The sequence below is a fragment of the Danaus plexippus genome, chromosome Z (assembly GCF_018135715.1).
Source record: "Danaus plexippus chromosome Z, MEX_DaPlex, whole genome shotgun sequence".
In the NCBI taxonomy this organism is placed as follows: Eukaryota; Metazoa; Arthropoda; class Insecta; order Lepidoptera; family Nymphalidae; genus Danaus; species Danaus plexippus.
In genome coordinates, this window is record NC_083559.1 from 10,574,526 (window position 1) to 10,593,962 (window position 19,437).

Consider the following 19,437-nt stretch of genomic DNA (forward strand, 5'->3'; position numbering starts at 1 on the left):
TCTTATGTTTTTTTAATAAATCCTAACAGGTTATGAGCCCAGACCCAAAATTATAGACTATCGGTGTGTTTTAACAGTATTAGTACTAAAAATGTCTGTATCAAACTATGCAGTAAATGTTCCTAAACTCAAAGGGTGTGACAATTATGATTAATGGGCATTTGCAGTGCAAACTATATGATCCTTGAAGGCATAGACGTAACCGGCACGACAGAGTTGTCGGATTCAGAAAACAAGAAGGCAAAAGCAAAGATGAACATGACCATCGATCTATCGTTATTTGTCCACATCAAGACCGAAGCCACAATGCAAGCTTTATGACTCAAACTGAAATCTTTGTTTGATGACTCGGGTTATACGCGCAAGATTACACTCCTTAGAAGCCTAATATCGATACGTATGGGGATTTGCTATAGTATGACTATCTACGTTAATCAGCTCGTGGAAACGGCTCATAGGTTAAAGAGAACCGGATTCGAAATAAACGATGAATGGATCGGATCGCTGTTGCTGGCAGGCCTCCCTGAAAGATTTAGTCCTATGATCACTACATAATTTGGGTTATCTAGAATCACTATTACTAAATTTTTGCAGTAAACATTTATGACTTGACTTGAAAATGGACACCGGATTGAAACTAATTATAGTTATTCCTAAGTCGAGTTAAACTAATAAATCAGATTTTCACAAGTAGCTTATAACATTTTCCTCTTATTTATTTATTTCTCTTCGTATTTACATACCAATATGAAAGTACCTGAAGATCGTTTTTTCTCTTATTTTCAAAAAATTCGTTCAAAATACTTACACATACCTATATATATATATATATATATATATATATATATATATATATATATATATATATATTTGAAAATTATTTTTCTTCTACTGTATATTGACTTGAAATACAGTAACAAACTTGTAGCCGGCTGCTGTACCATTTTGTTATGCAGCAAAATGTTTATCTCCTTTCGTTTAATTGTAAATATATATTTTTTCCACACGTTATTCGATACTCTCGCTGACGAAATTTGAATCAGCGTGGATCTATCCTTTTCAAATACTAAAAAGTGAATAATTATTAAACAGATATGGAGGTAAACGTATACATTTTGCATCATCTCAAAAACAAAACTTTTCGTAGGGGTGGAAATCTTCTGGCTGAGATGTAGCATTTAGTGAGATACAAAAGTTCTAAAGCTCACTGGAATAAATTTATTTGGTTATTATTATGATTGACCTTATGAATTGATTGATTTGGTTGAATTTAATTCGATATTTAATATTATGCGCGTTTTGCCTGTCAAACAATTTGCAATGTATGTATATTTAATATTCTACATCCATTACACATTATACTGTTATTATAATAAAATTAGCTATTCGCTTATCATGTCTGTGTTAAATTTAATAAATTACAGTGATTATGATTATTTGATGTTCCATTATATCATTGGCATATTTAACAACTTCGAAGTCACGTATCCTTGAAGTATTATTTAATTTTCATTTAAGTATTTCCTATCTTTGAAATTAATAAGTCTTTCTATTAAGAAATATTCACACTTTAATCCGTATAAAAATTGTATATGAAGGCCTGACGGACATGTTTTCTATAGATTCAAACAAACGTGCCCGCATTAAGTCATTATCAGAACAAAGACTAGTAAATAATTACATTAATACGATATTTAAATTGGAAAATCACAACTAATTATCGACACGTAAAAATGATTACCAAAAGATGCTTATTTATAGTGAACCCGACCTGAGTTGAGCAGATTTAGTGTGGTCTTCATACATACTACTTTAAAATGAAGGTTCATTATTTGGTATGTATAATATTGAATTATATTACATATGTAATTTTTATACATTTTCATAGCGACAAAGGGATTGTTTATGAGTTAATACTCAGATTTTAATGTGTAAGCAATGCCAAAGATTATATTTTTTGTGATATAATGTCTTTCAAACTCGTTTTAATTTGATTGGAAGCGACTGTTCTCGATATTTATATTCATAATCAGCCGATATTCAAGTATTCTGCATAGAAAATATTAAAGCTTTAATATAAGTACTTCTTAGGTACATAAAACTTGACAATACTGTGGCTGGATACATCAACACATTTGTATGTCTAAAAAAAGTTTGTGTGTCAAGATTACACTGCGGATTAAGATATACAGTTTATTTACGAAATGTTGCGGTTATGATTATTATAGAAAAGCTCTTGTTTATAAGGATTTTCTTATGTGAACTGAAAATAAATATAATAATATGAAATTGATGAAATGTTACAACCAGTAAAATTTTGTGTAAAAAAACAGAAACTATAATTTCTTTTTTTCTGTTTAAATATTATTGTAATGCTCCTTTTAACAAACTAAAAATATTTTTTTTTGCAGATACTGGTCTCATTGTTTCTCAGCATAGACGCAAAGGACTCTAAGGTCGTTAAGGGTGTAAAGGATGTTAAGAGTGTTAAGGGTGTAAAAGATGTTAAGGATGCAAAGAAAATAATTCCAGCGGAATCTGCTTCAAATCCGATTTACGGATCAGAGCAAAAGGGCAACTATGGCATTGGAGAAAACAAAGGATATAAATCAAGGGAAAGGTACAGAAGTTCAGGTTTGCTATCCCAAAATTATGGTAATAACTATGGGTATGGCTACAATAACGGTAGAAATAATTACGAATATGGAAATAATTATGGAAATGGCAATAATAATTATGATTATGGAAACAATAATGAATATGGAAATAGTAACTACAGGTCTGGTAATAACAAGAATTATGGAGACGATTATGGATATGGTCAGGATAATATCGGATATGGCATCAACAAAAATGGATACGGTGTAAGTGACTACGGGTACGGTGGTTATAATTATGGATATGGCAATAATAATTATGGATATGGCAATAATAATTATGGATATGGCAATAATAATTATGGATACGGCATTAGAAGTAATGAATATGGCCATAATAACTATGGAAACAGCAATAAAAATAATGGATATGGCAATAATAATTATGGATATGGAAATATTAATTACGGATATGGCAACAATGATTACGGTTATGACAACAACAATTACGGAGACGATGACTATAAAAGGAAATTGAGAGGACCAGATGAGATTGGTTATTTTGCCAGAGACCCAGCAAGTAGACGTCTCTATGGCAGACGAAATTACCAATATAGATTGATCGGCAGGCATGGACTAGGATTTGACAAGCGGACCGTTAACGCCTACAGTTACGTGGCCCCTATAACTCCTGAGCGGTTGGAAATAATTGGAAACCCTTACAGAAATTAGAGATGGAATAGTTAATGCAAGAAGAAAAACTTAGATACCAAAAATAAGTACAGGACATCAATCCTGTTCTAATACTGCTTCGCCTTTTAATATTTTCATTAAATTATGCTTTTAATTGGTATTACTCTTGTTAAAAGTATCAAAAAGAGATATTTGAAAATGAAACGTACCAAAGCACTGTTTAAATTGAAATAAATAAAAAAAATTATTATAATTATTTTCCGAATTATTATAAAACTAGGTACCAGCCCCGGCTTCGTACGGACTCTTTACAAAAAATATAAAATAGTCTATTTCATTTTGAGAATTATTAAACTTATATTGTGGTAACTTTCACATGGTTCGCCCGATTTAAATGATTTATAAAGTAATTTACAGATACTGATGTAGGCTTGAAATGAAGTAATTAATTTTGATAAGACTTAATACCGAATATAAGCAAACACCTATCCAATAAACGCTTTAGGAATGCCATTTTTCAAAGTTGTAAAATAGATATAGTATGTTATCCTTAAGGTATGGACATATGCCACCGCGGGCTTTTCTGTACACCTATAAGATACAAAATACCACCATATATTATTTTGTTATATCTTAAAGACTTTAGGCAGCATTTTCGTTAAAAGCTGTCAGACGGCTCATGTTTTCCCGAAGTCTTCAACAAATAGCGTTAATGTACAAACAAGTTAATACAAAAACTAAACAAATTATATACTAAAACCTACCTCGAGAATCATCGTTGAGCAAAAATTGTGTGTAGAAACAATTTGATAATCGGTGCAGTAGTTTTTCCGTTTATCGCGAACAGACAGACAGTCAGACGCGGCGAGGGACTTTGTTTTGTAATATAGTATTGATGATGATGATTGATGATGATGACTCCGTGTTTGATGGCCTCTTTATCCTTTTGAAAATATAAATTAAAAGTTTCTTAATAAGAGTTAAGTAAGCATATATGGTAAATATGGACGGTTCAGAATAGTTGATAGCAACAATAATAGTTCTGTTAAATTCATTTTAATTTTCATGATCTACTAAACTAAATTTAAGAAGCAAAGAGTCTAGAACATATCTGCTCTATTGAACAAAGATTTGTCCATATATGTTCAAACCTCCACTTCGTCGTTTCCTTGTTTTAGTTGTACATTCTAATAGATATGTTGAAATTGAATCTTTCAAAAACCTTTTTTACACATGATAATATTTTCATGTAGCAAGGTGTGTTAAAAGGTAGATACATAAATCATTAATATTCTTTTAACTGGCGAATAGTTCTTCAGATTATTTCGGAAGCATTTTAATCTTCTCATGTATTATGTTTCCGTAGCAGTGCTTGTCTGATATCTAATCTATCTATGGACCTTATTTCGAAGTGATTCAAAGGATAGGAAATAAAACTTTAAAATTGAAATAACTGTACACTTTTTGTTTAATAGAAAATGTTTATTTTTAAAAGCATTTAATTATTTGTTTGAAATCTAGTTCTTTCGAAAATTATTAATCCTAATAGTTTCTTAATATATTTGTTATCAAGTAAAGTGAAATTCTATAGTTATTTCATTTACACCAGTTATTTCTATATGAAGAACTCATTAAAGTCCTATACGTTTATACCGTTATAGATCTGCTGAGGGTTTTTTTTTATCATCCATGTATGTTGGTAACTAAATCTAGAAGGTAATTGTACCAGAAGGAATATCTATTTCTTTATAAATATCTATATTTTTGAATTTATTAACTTAGACCCTGCTGAGGAAGGATGAACTGCTTCCTAAACGAAGTTTGCAAGGCTTATCGAGTTCAGTATTTTGAAAAATATATTGCCTATTGACTTTAGTATTTTGAAAAGTAAGAACTCTACGGTTTTTGCTCAATTTCATTGATAAATAAATAATAAAAGTTTTTTTAACGTTTTACACATTGGTGATATATTAGAACAATACCAAACCTAAACTAATCTAAACAAATACTAAACACCAATATCTAAAGAGTTGTTTAAAATTTTTATTACGAGCTCATCTTCAGCACTAACTATGCAAATGTATATAACTTTCTACCAAAATATAAGTCCTTAGTTTTAAACACACTTACTAATATAAAGTGTCAATTCTTTTTTGTATTAGGACAGCAACTTGATCAGAAGTCACAACATGGAAGTGGTTTCATTTAGATACGAGCATGTAATATTACAAGAGAACTCTAAAAAGTTATAAATAACAAAATGGAATTAGAAAAGTGCTTCTAGTGATTGACAGATATCGGACAACATATATATCGGCGCAAGCAGCTTCAATGACGGATGCAACATGAAAATAACTCAAGGCTGTCATCAATTATTATAACAACTTATTGGTTTTCGTTACTATTGTTAAAAGTAAAACGAAATCAAAGAGAATAGAACTATGTTTGAATTCTGGTAAAAATATGACGTCTGGACGCACGACAGCGGACTGCAGAGTTCAGCGAGTGCGGATCATAAAGAATGTGATTATGAAGAACCTTCGAGAAATATAAGAACATTTAGAAGCATTGAAGTTTCATTTTAAAATATCTGGAACGTACTGAAACAAGTGACATTAGTGACGTCAGCGAGGCTGGCGTCCTCTCTTTAAAATAATGAAGTTGTAATAAAATCCGATATATATGATAGCTGCATACCACTGTAACTCAACTAGTACATAACAGCTGAGCATCATGTCATTTTATGCTGAGAAAGGTATTATACATCCTCTTCTGTTAAGGGAAATACGAAGTTGGTTATGTGGAATAAACCAGCCCGGGTAATCGGAATACCCACTACAACTCGGTGGTACACACGCACTTCGCCTTTTCGTCATTTGAGGCACGAGAGCGATCTTTTCCAGGAACTCGGTGTCACTCTATACGCTTACACCGTCTTACTGGGCTATTTAATGGATATATTGTCGCCTGATCCTTCGAGCTGCGGCCAGCTTCGTGCCGGTAACAGTTTTTTTTTTAATTTGCCTGTACTACTTTTAGAATATTTACTTAGGTGAATTAACGTTAACTTATATCTATGATTATATTATTTATTATAGATGATGGTTTAGCTACTTAGCAACGAGAAATGTTAAAGGTTTTTATGTAATTTGCATACTTTTATAGATTTTGATGATGTTATATTTGGAAGCAGCATAATTTTAAGTTATGATTTATCGTTAGTTTCTAATTTTTTTTTACTTCTTCAAAATGAACTACCAAAATTAATTACATTATAATTAAATATCAATTAAAATAGATCGTTAAATTCCGTTGCGTGTGGTTTTTCCAATGTTCAGTACGTTTGTTAATTGCTCATAATGGCTAGTGGAATCATTATAGCATTATAAGCTTTAACACTTTTTAGATAAGGTTATAAGTACAACAGAATTATTTAATAATGATGTCCCTGTTTGTCACTGTCCAATTTCTTTATAATAATAGAGTGCTGTAATTTTTTATCACTAAGCATATCATCATGGCCTTGCGAGCACAGGTAAGATTTTTTATTCGTGACTTATATTACTTGTATAACTATTATATTTATAGTTTTTTTTTCTAAGAGTATACAGAGTAGCTACAAACAATTCCAAACAAATTGTTAGATTTATACTGTTGGCTCATCCCTTATTATGTTATTGTATTAACAAGAAAATTGTTTATTTTTTAATTTATATTATTTTGAGTTACTTTTTGTAGTTCAGAAAGTTTATAATTTTTGTCAAGCATTTATTTTTTATAAATTTAAAACGTCCCATCGATTTTTTTTTCTTCAAACAGTCTATTTGCACTATTTTCAATTGAAACTTAAAAACATGCTGTTCAAAATCCCAAAATGGATTACAGGCCTGTTTTTGTTGTAATTAAAATTTATTTGTGAGTCCGTCAATTCAAGTTTAAGAAAAGGAGAATATGTACGGTATTTCTAAAATTTCAAGAGTTCATTTTCACGTTTAAAATGTTTCTTCTTTAAGCCCTTCTTTGATTTTTTAATCTTTTTATAGTGAATTTAGTCCTAAGTCTGTGTGTAACGATAATATTTTATGATTTTTATACTAACTTGTGTTTAGACCTATTTATATAAGTACGTTATATTACAGATTGCTACGTTGTGCATGATCTTGGGCACAGTGAGTGCCAACGTCTTCATGAACCGCCACCATCACCGCGGTCCCCCAGACATGAAAGATTTCCAACAAATCTTGGCTGATATGTTTAATCCCACATCTAGCCAAGGAATTTTACAAATCAAGCCGATGAATCATCCTGGTATATTAGGGTTTGGAAGCTTCGGGGGTCCAGGAATAGGAGATTACGGCAACTCAATGGTTGGATTAAACCAAGGCCGATACGGTTTTGATGATTCCCTTCCAAATGAATCTCCATCATTAGAAAGGGAAGACGGTGTTGCTCGTGATCCAGTTTATAACTTTGATAAATCAACACAGGATGTACCTGATTTTAAAAATGAAAATAGGGATCAAAACAAGGATTATGAAAATAGGCCAATAAAGGAAGTTGGTGAACCAGAAGCCAAAGAAGGTGATCAAAAATCAGATAGTTCAACAGGTAAAGCAAAGGAGTCTCTAAAGAAAGAATCAGATGATGAATCCATCAAAAAACATAGAGATAAGGACGCTATAATCTTCCCTGACAAAGTGAAACAAGCAAGGGACAAAATTGCTAAAGAGTCAAACTTTTATGTAAGTCCACAAGATCCAAATAAATATGCAAGTTCAGGGCCACAAATTATATATGCTGTTTTAGGTCCGAGTGGGTCAACATCAAATCAACCTCCTTTTCTGTCTAATACTGGAACTAATTCGATTCAAAGTCAGCCCTCAGAAAATGTTCAGAATTATCCAACAAACAACGTAAACATACAAAATCATCAGCCTCAATATCAATCTAACGTAAATTTACCAAATGGTAATACTATTCCTAAAAATCCTGCTTACACCCTTGTCACCATTCCCAGCAATGGCAACAATGGTGTCAATAGCAATAACCCAACATATGTAACCAATAATCCTTCGTATTCGTATCCTACTCAACAAGTGTCATATCAGCCTCCTAATAATGCACAACAATATTATATGGTTTCAATGAATGGGCAAAATGTTTTGATTCCCGTTAGCAACGTCCAGACTCCAATTGATCAAACAACCGGTGAAAACAAACGTTTTAATCTAGTGCCCATTAATCAAGGTAATTATTTACCTACTAATGGTCAAGTCAATTATGGATCAACAAATAGTCCAAATACGCCAGCACAAACAAATGGACAAATTCAATATGTAGCTTTTCAATTGCAACCTCAGAATAATCTACAAAATAACAATCAAGTCAATTATGTACCAATTAACCAAGGAGTGGTTCAAAAGTCAGCACAAAATACGGCACAAGAGCAAGTTAATTATGTGCCCGTAAATGCACAGACTGTTATGCAAATGCCACTTCAAAACAACCCTGAAGATGCTCAAGTATCGTATCTGTCAGGAAACACTCCGCAAATTATTCAAGTCGCTCAGCAAAATGGACCATTGGGTAGTAACCAAGTAACGTACGTGCCAGTAAGTTCTCAATCAGAAATTCAAGGAACATCCAACAGTCGTACAAATCCTGGTCCAATTTCTTATATTCCACTTAATTCTCAGAATCCTTCTACTGCAAGCCAATACAACTTGGTCCCATTAAATAATCAGAATAACGGACAAAATAATATAGTAACTTTAACGCCTGCCAATTTAGTGTCAGATGGTAACGTACCTTTGATAGTATTTAAAGAAAAGGCTGAAGTTACAAAAAAAGAAAAAAAACACAAGAAAAATTAACTATGTTTTTTGTAGCGTTGAAATAGTAACTAATTAAAAAAGTGAATATTGCATCAGTAATCATTTTTATTTTTTCCTTTATTAAGTATTCTTACTTTCAACACAAGTCATTTTCTTTCCATCTTCTGTCTAAAGTCTCAATATTATTGCACATCTTCAAATATTCTGTAAAAACGTTAAACGCGCTACGTAAAACGTATTCCGTAATTCAACGTCTATATCAAAATTGTAGTCTTTAATTATTAAGGCAATTAATCAAACTGCCAGGCCCATAAACGTAATGAAAACTTTTCCGTCAAGCCAGATTTTAAATTCTGATTGGATGTCACATCATGTCAATTTTGATTTCGAGATTGCTGTTGAACATTTTTTTGGTACATTGTATTATAAACAAGAAATATTACATCAAATGAAATATGTAACCTATATACGTAATAACATTTAAATATTAATTTAGTGGGCCTTTAAAATATCTCTTAAATTTATTACGACATCAAGACAAGATAATTTCATGACAAGATTTCGTATATCAAAACTTGGCTTAGTCCTCACCCTCATGATAGTCACCTTTTGCAGTATATGAGTTGTGAGGGCAAGACAAGATGTTTGACAAGACAGAGATATTTGAAGACAAATAAACCTCCTATAACAAGTCAGAACATCTTAATTAATGTAAAAGATAAATTGCTGTATCACATTTATTTTTCTGGATAGTCGAGTATAAATTCATATTTTAAACTATATACGATATTTCACGGTTTAATTACTACTCCCCATTTTTATGACCGGAAATCGAGACGCACGGCGGGCCTTTCATCTTTTCGCTGTAGATTTTTGCATTCCTGACGTGTTACACTTCCTCGTTTTTTAAGCGTACAGCAAAAGACTAGAACAGTAAGATTTTGTCTGAGCTTCCTTTTAATTCTAATTGGGGGGTCTCAAAGGCTAGATTGATAGACTGTTACTGAGAAAGTACGTTCACTACCAACAGGTGGAATTACAGTCGAGCACTATCTAGTTGAAAGTTATATATATATATATATATATATATATATATATATATATATATATAAGTAATTAGTAAATTAAGCTATAATTTTTGCTGTATCATATTGACAAACTAATCCGTATCTTCTCCCAATAACTAGACATAGAATTTTTCCCAGGTCTATTATTATCAATTAATCGGGCACATTATCAAAACTCATTTCTTTGCACCGATTTTTACGTGATATCACATTTTTGCAATTTAAATAGTATAAATTATGAAAAGAATCTTTTAAAGAAAATTTTTCTGTTTAATTAAGAAATTATTATTTTATCGTTATCTCTAAATTATTTTTTTATCGTGGCCATCACAAGCTCTATGGAATCAGATAAGGATAAAAGGTGAAGACGGATACACCCTTATCAGATTTTGTTGATGGTTTGATTTTTTTCTATTTTATTCATCTATTATATTTTTTCACTTCTAACATAAATAGTTTCATAATGTTCTTCCTGTCGAACAATCTAAGTAATTTTTTTACTGATGTCGTGATATCGGCGGACCATTTCTTTTTTCATCGAAAATATGTACTCTATACGTACTCAACCCCGCTGGGTTAGAATCCTGGTTATTTGGGGATAGGGAAAAAAACGAATATTACTGATTAAAATTTATTGACTTTGATTTAAAAATTTTAAATTAACTAAATTCACAATAAAATTCAGGTTATACTTAATTCTGCGAAGGCTCTACTTTCAGTTATACATTCGACAAATAACATATGCGAAAATCAATTAAGTATCTCAATTAGATTTGTGCTATTTTTTTAATATACTTCAGCCGGACGGAAGAGTATTTCTACAGAACGCTACAGGGTTGACCTTCACAGAATATAGATAACTGATAGCACAGGCTGCACAAGCATCCAAATTTCAAAATACATATGATTTAAAACTACATGATCCATATAGAATAGAGCATTACATTAACCACCTATCACAACTTGTAAAGGCAAATATATATTTGGACCATTCGCTTGCAAAGACAGACGCAAAAATTACTACATCCTAAATCTAATGACGAAAAGTCCACACAGACCCTGTTATAGCCTAAGCTCAAGGGAAGCTGGCAGGAAAAGGTTACAAAATGAACAGGGATCATATAATTACATTAAATTACAGATAAATTGGTCAAGGTTCATAATACCTTTCTATTATACAAGATAATATTAAGTTAACATTTAATTTTGATATTAAGGTATTAAAATTTTTTTTTATTAATTCTTGTAAAACAGTATTAAGGATACAGTTGCCCTCTATTAGGCTTCTTCTGAACCTGCTATTAGTTCCGAAATAGTGTCAGTTTTTCAAATATCTATAAAAATGTGACTCATGATTATATTCTTAATTTTTTCGTTGTCACGAGTCCAAGATTAAGCAGTGTTACAGATTTGGTATTATCACTACATAATAACTGCCTTATCTGAATTGTATTAAATAAGAGAATATTTTTGTTGAAATTACTTAATATGACCATTCACATTTTCAAAACATTAATATATATTAAGTAACTACGTTCGGTGCTTATATGTATATTGTAACATTAAAATACTAAAGCGAGAAATAAAAATTGCTCTGTTCATTTGTACTCAGACCATAAATTTCTGTGGAAAATAAATTATTAATTTTCCTTCCTTGTCGAATGAACTAGATTGCGTTTGTAAGCTTAAGAAATATGAACATTTTAAACTTTATTTACATTTCGCGAGATTACAGCAAGATTACACTTAAGAGAATCTAAAAACCTTATCTTAATTGTTTACAAATATATAATATTATACTTTTTAATATAAAAAAAACTGCCCTATTCATGTGAGTTAATAAGTATTTATATTTAGTAATATGATAACAGACATCATTGATCGAATAATAAGAACTAAATTGTTTTATTAATAAATTCTTTTCAAATTATTGTACAACATTGTTATTTTTTTTTTTAGTCAAGGTTGTGTGCAAAGATATTCCGACTCATCTTGTATGAGCAATCTCATCTATAAAGCGGCCGGAAGTGTTCATTGTGTTAGTATGAGAAAGTGTCACTCCCTCACGCCCGTCCACGCCAACTTTATCTCTTACCTACCCCATGGGTGACGACTCAGATACGTGGTTTGCTTATAGAACAGGAAATCCCAAATAAATAACTTGACCTTTAAAATTAATATCATTTAAAAATTCTCAAATTGAAATAATAATATCAATTGTAAGCTGTTAAAGTTGAAAAGGTTTCTTTCTTTTTCCGATATTTTTTAGATCGTTTCGATATTTTTTTGTTATGAAATAGGGCAGTATATCATTCGATGTTACAAAATCAGGAACAACATTGGGACATGTGCTGTTTTCCAAAAGGGAATTAATAAAAACTCTATCTACCATCTTACAACTAAATATAGCATAAAAAAATTTGAAGTATAATATTTACGTAATATCAAGATAAAACTGTGCTTTGAGCCTTTTAATTTTATGTTTATATAAAATAATGACATATATTATCCTAATGTTAAATATCATAAAAGATTTTTCAAATTACATAAATATATTTATATACCTATCTAATCTTATGTGTATTAATAATAATTAAAGGAATTTAGGTAAAAAGTCAAAGTGCATTTTATAAGAGAGAAGTTATAAAAATATTAAGATCTAGATACACTAACGTTATATAATAATATTTTTTTAAGATATTAAATCTAAGATACTCGAAAAAAATTTCAATAATATTTTTATGATTTTTTTTTGTTACATTAAAAATTTTCATTTGAATAGTGTGTTATTAAATATAATTAATCTATTTAATGACATTTAAAGATTTAAGTTTAATTCAATTAAAATTATTTCTAAAATTTTAATGAAAAATTTGCGACAGAGACAATATATTACAGCAAAAGTGACAATAGAATATGCATATATTATATAATAACAGTTAATATTTGTTTGAATAATTTATAAATATTTTAGACAGTGTAAAGTGGGTACATATTTTCTAAAAACTGTGCGGCCATCTCTTCTACGTTAAAAGTAAATCACTAACCACAGTCCAACCGACGAGGACGATTAAAATTTAAGAAATCACTTCTTTATAAATGCCTGTATCAAATTCTATACCAATCTTCTAATTGGACTTTCACATTAAGTCACATCTCTATTAACTATTCATTTCAAGTATTATATTTATAAAAATAAAGCTGAAAATTGAAGCAGAATTGAAATTGATATTATTTTAAAAATATATTTTTTAAAGGTTTTAGCAAGATATTACTTATATTCAAATATGTCAAAAAGGGATTTCATACATGTCGACCTATAATATCTCAAGTAAACCGACTCTTGTCCAATTTGCTTGGCAGACTGATGTCCGACCGTGTAGACTGGCCTTCCGTCTGGTCGTCCGACGTTTCTGGGAGCCGGCCGAGGTGCTCAAGCGATTCTCATCTTGCTTTAGTTTGCTTTTGATTTGTGCTTGCACTTTCACTTCCAATCACTTTATTTTCTTTGCTCTCTGATTTAACCTCTGGAGCTGGTTTGTTCGGTGATGTCGCAGTTTGCTCTTTAAACTCTTCAACTGCTTCGAGGGCCACGTCAAATGATGGTTGTCTATACAAACAATTACATTTAATTAATATAAAAATTACACATCTTTTGATGATTGAACATAAAATTAGGTATATTGGCCAAATAAAAACCAAAAAGCCCATGATGATAATTTGTAAGTACCTATAATGAGCTCAATAAAATTTTACTCTTAATTGAGATCACTTCAGGATCAAAAATGTACATACTTATCGGTAAGGTAGTTTCCTGGAGCTGACAAAGATCTACCGGCACGGGCGAAGCCTTTCCTGCCCCGGCCGTAACCCACATCAGCGCCCAATGGGGATCCTTCAGTTGCTGGGTCCCTCGCAGCGCCACAGTCATCTCGTTTTTGGGGCTCCCCCGCGTCACTCGACTCACGGCGAGTGCTGCCTTCACGACTTCGTAAGAATGGGTTCTGAAAATTTTATTCATTTGTAAAAAAGTACGATTAGTAATGGATAAACTTATTTATAATTAAATAAGTTGACTTACAACTGTTAAATATGGGGCTATTTAGGTACGACTCTAAGGGGAATTTTGTTCACTACTTCGAATGTCAATCCCATATCTGGGTTTTGGTTTTAAGAGCTACCGATTAGTACTTGTAACTAAGAATTTTGTCTCTTACAGAATTAAGTTATAAATATTGTTAAAAAGTGCTAATAAAATTCAACTAAATAGATATTATATTACGTATTAAGTTGATTTAATTTTAACTATGACTGGTAAGGACAGGGTAGATATGTCTAAATGCTTTACTTGATCATATATATGGGATAAATAACGACAGCTTATTGTACTTATTTAAACATTTCATTTACAAATTTAATTTATCATTACCTTTTTATGAGACAAAAGATATTTACTGCTGATATTCAAATATTTGGATTCTTTGTTTTGTAAACATTAAATCATTATTTTTATTTATAAAATAAAAAAAAAACACCTTTGACATTGTCCGGTTATAACTCTGTTATGAGGTAATGAATCGAATGTGACGAAAGTAAATTTTATGTACCTTTATAGTTGAGGACACTACTTCTTAAAATAAATTGCTAATTCTAAATTGACATGTATATATCCCTACCCAAATGTTTCACATTTACATGTATATCGTGGGTGATAAAAACAAAGTTTTGTGGATTATAACTAACTTGTTACTTATACTATTATACTCGATAATTATTAAAAAAAAATATTAAATCTTTGCTGTATTTTAAACAAATATTTTATTACTGTAATTATTTTAATCAAATTAACTCAGTTAACTGTTTCGATCAAGGGCTCTTTCAAATTGATTGATAATTCTACTTAGGCATCAAATTAAACTAAGATTACAAATATGTTCCTTTTTTTCTATGAAATCTGTATAAAACAAAATCAATGAATTATATAAGACTATTGGGGTATACCCCAATTGGGGTATTACCAAACTCGGTATACCGAAGTCGAAGTAAAACGGGAGCCTACAATTATTAGTTCAGAAGGCAACTGACCTGGAAGCTGTGCTTCTTTAGCATGGTCTTTATGAGTATGAGGGTTGATAAGTTGGGGATGGAGGTGACAACACGTGCCACGTCTTCATCCGTTACTTCTACCAAACGGCAATTCTCCTCCTCCGAGGGCAGAGGCTCCTTTCCACCAGCTGTTACCCACTCGTGTTCCTAGAGAATATTTGAATAATATGACGTATGCAAATAGGTCTAAATATTTGAAAACTTGACAAATTATGTTCTTCAAAAGGAAATCACATATTTATTATTGACACAGTTCTTTCACAGTTTCGAAATACATACATTAGGGATATAGATTATCAAACGCTAATTTTTTTTTCAGTTATGTTACAGAATAAAATATCAGATGTGCTTACTTTCTTCAAGTTTAACAGTAATCCAACTATGAATTGAGAATTTTTTTTAATTTTTAATGTTAACCCAAATAATGACAAAATAAACAACAAAACATAAAATAATTTGAATCTGTTTTATTTGAAAATACACAAATGTTTAAATGAATAAAACTCGCGAAAACCTTAGATCTCATTATACACAAATATTGTACAAAACCACTGTTATGAATACCAGTTGTTCTTATTTTGTGTAATCTTCCTAAAACATTGCTAGAAACAATTTTTGCAGAGTTAAAACATTCTGTGCGTTTCTATTAGCAATTTAAACAAACACCGCAACCTTCAAAGCTCTGTAAATACTGGAAGTGTCCGCGGTCTATCCGTTTTGTTGACTCTGGTAACTAACTACTCTGGATATTAAACTTTGAGTACACCGTTACAAACTGAAGTTCTGTATATCTAGTCCAAGTTAATAGTTTTTCATTCACAAATATTCGCACACAGAAACTTGGGCTAAATAGACTATTATAAACGTAATCGCTAAATAAATGCATTTAAAAATATTTAGAATATTACCTATTTACTGATATAATAGATAAATCTAATAAGGTATCTAGCTAACTGTATACAAGTTTAGAGTTTAAACATTTCTGACTTTAGATACCGCTTAAGTTAATATTAAAAACTAGAACATTGTAAAAGAGAGTCTCTGAATAATATAAATTTATCTATGGTAAGCATCTTTCTGGTTCGAGGTATCATAGTAGCTGAAATGTGTAAAGGTTTTATAAAGATATCTTGATAAATTTATATTTTAACTAACCTTTATTTCTTTCATAGTCAACCTTGTTGCGGGGTTCTTTTCCAGCATTTTGGTGAGCAATCTTTTCAGTGGCTGAGATAGTTGCGGCCTGGCGGGAAAAGTCAAAGGCTCGATGAGAACTCCTCGCTGGAGCTCGCTGGATGTAGCCGCCACCCATGGGACCCGACCAGTCACCATCGCATACAAAGTCACTCCCAGAGACCAAATATCTGCTGCCTAGATATAAGTAACACAATAAGGAAATATGTCAGTATGTAAAAAATGAAATACGAATCTGCTTCAGACCACTCGACCGGAAATAAACTTTTTCTGCTCCATCTTTATGTGTATTAAAAATATATAATGATATTTCATTGATGAATTAATATTTTTATGTTTTTTCAATAGTATGTGAATTTGACAGACAAAGAGAAAGAAAATATGTACTAGCTTCTCTCTCCAGCCCCTTCTGTCATATAAAATACATAACACACTTCTTGTAACACGTGTCTCGCATTCTTTAGATAACTCCCCGAGCCAAGCGTGCGTAAAAAAGTCTTACTTCAAAAATCATTGTTCAGCCAATTTATATTTCAACCTTTTAAACAAAGTGTTTTTTTTTTCAAAAATAACAGATTCAATATTTGGTTTGAACTAATACTCTGTTATAGTAATCACTTCAAGCATAAAATGTATTGCATACTTTCTCTCTAAAGTTTATCTCTGTTGTTATTTAAGGCGATATTTTTATGCAATTTAATCGTATGTCCAATTTCATTATACGAATGTTTATTAATTTCAATATTTATTGACGATTTAGGTAATTGGGTTACAGATAGTGATCGTATATATATGCAATTTAGCCCAGGATTTATGGTTGTGTATACGTCATTTATATCATTTAAAGTATGAATTTAATCGCTCTTGTTGCGGTTTGTTGTTGCAAGTGATTTTATATAAAAATGTAATGTATAAAACATTTTATTAAATAGATTTTTTCAAACCTAGAATTTGTTAGTTTATATTTACCACTATTTCTTGTTTATACATATAATTTTATGGGCGATAAAAGCTCCGTGAATGTCTCATCAAACAATGTTACTTGATATCTCTGTCGACTGAATGTATTCGTTTATGTCGTCAGCAATACGATAATAAGTAACAAGTTACTTGTTTTGATTTTCATTATTCTTAATATATTGGTTCAGATCATATACTACCTCTCCAACATATTTGTCAGCGCCGTCAGTGGTTTCGGGTGCTCGGAAGGCCGGAGTGCCTACAGCTCCGGACAATCGGCCTGCGCCCTCCAATTCTCCGCAGGCGCCCAGGTCCGCAACTTGCACTCGACCGTCACCAAGCAGAAGGTTCGCTGGCTTCAGATCGCGATGAGCGATCCGCTGGAAGTGCACTGGGGGCAATTTCATGGGTTTAATTAAAATGCGCTGGAAATGCATAGCATTGTATTATGAAAAAACATTGACTGATAATTTTAAAACGTATTATTTAAAAGTTAATCTTATAATAATTATGAAGTAAAGAAATATACTTACGGTACTCTACTCCAAGCACGATATCTCTAAAATACTTCCTCGCAAGTTCTTCGCTGTGTGGATTGTCTGTAGGTATGTCTATGACGGGACCTCCTTCTAGCAGTTGGAAAACCAGGTATAACTGGTCTTCTGCTGGATCATCTAACACCTAAAACAATTTTTCTTCGATATAGACATATCTTTTTATATTATGAAAAAAATCTATTTTATCAATACCTATCTATTTGTATTAAGATTTTTATTTATTATTTTAGCATGAATTAAAATTTTAATCAGTTGGTAAAGTCTAAATGATTGTGAGTATAACAAAATTTACACTTTTCCTTTTCACTTTATGTTGGAAACTATATACATAATCCACATGCAATGGATCAAACAGATACATATCACATAACAGAAAATACAAATAGTCTCTGTCTCTCGCATGGCAATTAGTTTTCCCACTGGATAGCTCACATATTCGTAAATCATTCTTGAAAAGGAACCCAATGGCGTCCGTTGATAAATGGCATACGTCATGCGATGTATCAATTAGTAGTACAAAGTTCAAAGTTATTAATTAAGAGCTAACGACGAGGTATTGCACCTTTCCGATTGATTGATTAAAATGTTATTAACATCCCTAATATCAATAGAATAATTCAATGAGACTTTAAGCTGGATAAACAAAACGAACGCCAAGCAAATACTCGTATTTTGGACTGAATTCCTGTTAATAATAATTTAATCACTACTTACTTACTTATAGTTTTTAAAGTTACTTTTATTTTTATAAGTTAAAGGTATATAAATAGTGAAGATTGTAGAATAGTTCATACTTGTGATAGAGAAATAATAATGTATCAATTTCATAAAACTCCGGTGCTATTCTCTATATCTTGTATTTATCTTTCTGCTTAGCTTTTCTCTAACCAATCGTCTTATTACTCATAAATTATATTGCCATAGTATTGAAATATATCTGAATCTATTGTGTGATTTACACTCGGAGGTTAAGAAGTTCACCTCAACCAGTTTCACGACATTCGGATGATCCAGCTTCTTGAGAACGGCTATTTCCCTGTAAATCCTCTGTAGAGGATCCGGAGGTGGTCCTGGTCCAGGGCGACGGGGAGGCGTGCGTCCAAACAGACCGGCGCGACGCATCAGCTTTCTTTTGCTCAGGATTTTCATAGCCTATAAAGTTGTATGCAAATTAATCTAAAGTAATTTAATCCTTAACATTTTTTAAAATAAAAACATTTTATTCTATAAAATTTTCAATATATATATATATATATATATTTATATCTAAAAGTAATGGTAGTTGTGTTCATATTTCGGTAAGGCCTTTATGTAATTTCATATTACTGTGCTATATAACCACTAATATTTATACAAAATTTATTGGAAATGAATATAATATTGAAATGAAATTCAAGTCGAGTCGGTAAATATCACTTCAGCGAAAAAT

General features: G+C 31.2%; 3 protein-coding genes across 7 annotated transcripts in view; 2 read left to right on the plus strand and 1 right to left on the minus strand.

Moving 5' to 3' along the window:
• Positions 1-1,769: 1,769 nt before the first annotated feature.
• LOC133319957 (uncharacterized) lies at positions 1,770-3,546 on the plus strand. Its single transcript, XM_061526340.1, has 2 exons — positions 1,770-1,835; positions 2,412-3,546. Exons 1-2 carry the CDS (start codon positions 1,818-1,820, stop codon positions 3,327-3,329), a joined length of 936 nt encoding a protein of 311 aa, XP_061382324.1. The 5' UTR covers positions 1,770-1,817; the 3' UTR covers positions 3,330-3,546.
• Positions 3,547-6,150: 2,604 nt separating this feature from the next.
• LOC116777642 (myb-like protein AA) lies at positions 6,151-9,216 on the plus strand. 2 transcript variants are annotated; one of them, XM_061526579.1, is made up of 2 exons: positions 6,151-6,290; positions 7,430-9,216. In XM_061526579.1, exon 2 carries the CDS (start codon positions 7,445-7,447, stop codon positions 9,161-9,163), a length of 1,719 nt encoding a protein of 572 aa, XP_061382563.1. In that variant the 5' UTR covers positions 6,151-6,290; positions 7,430-7,444; the 3' UTR covers positions 9,164-9,216. The 2 variants fall into 2 exon arrangements, with proteins under 2 accessions (XP_061382563.1, XP_032527195.2); XM_032671304.2 differs by lacking the exon at positions 6,151-6,290 and adding an exon at positions 6,784-6,825.
• Positions 9,217-10,808: 1,592 nt separating this feature from the next.
• The window catches only part of LOC116777802 (calcium/calmodulin-dependent protein kinase kinase 1), a 102,849-nt gene continuing 94,220 nt past the window's right edge, over positions 10,809-19,437 (minus strand). For all 4 annotated transcript variants that reach the window (XM_061526261.1, XM_032671523.2, XM_061526262.1 and 1 more), the window contains 7 exons: positions 18,990-19,160; positions 17,985-18,132; positions 17,652-17,842; positions 16,453-16,668; positions 15,277-15,444; positions 13,987-14,195; positions 10,809-13,801 (listed from right to left, as the gene is read on the minus strand). In XM_061526261.1, coding sequence (XP_061382245.1) covers positions 13,636-13,801; positions 13,987-14,195; positions 15,277-15,444; positions 16,453-16,668; positions 17,652-17,842; positions 17,985-18,132; positions 18,990-19,160 — 1,269 coding nt within the window. In that variant the 3' untranslated portion in view covers positions 10,809-13,635. The remainder of the gene's footprint in view (positions 13,802-13,986; positions 14,196-15,276; positions 15,445-16,452; positions 16,669-17,651; positions 17,843-17,984; positions 18,133-18,989; positions 19,161-19,437) is intronic.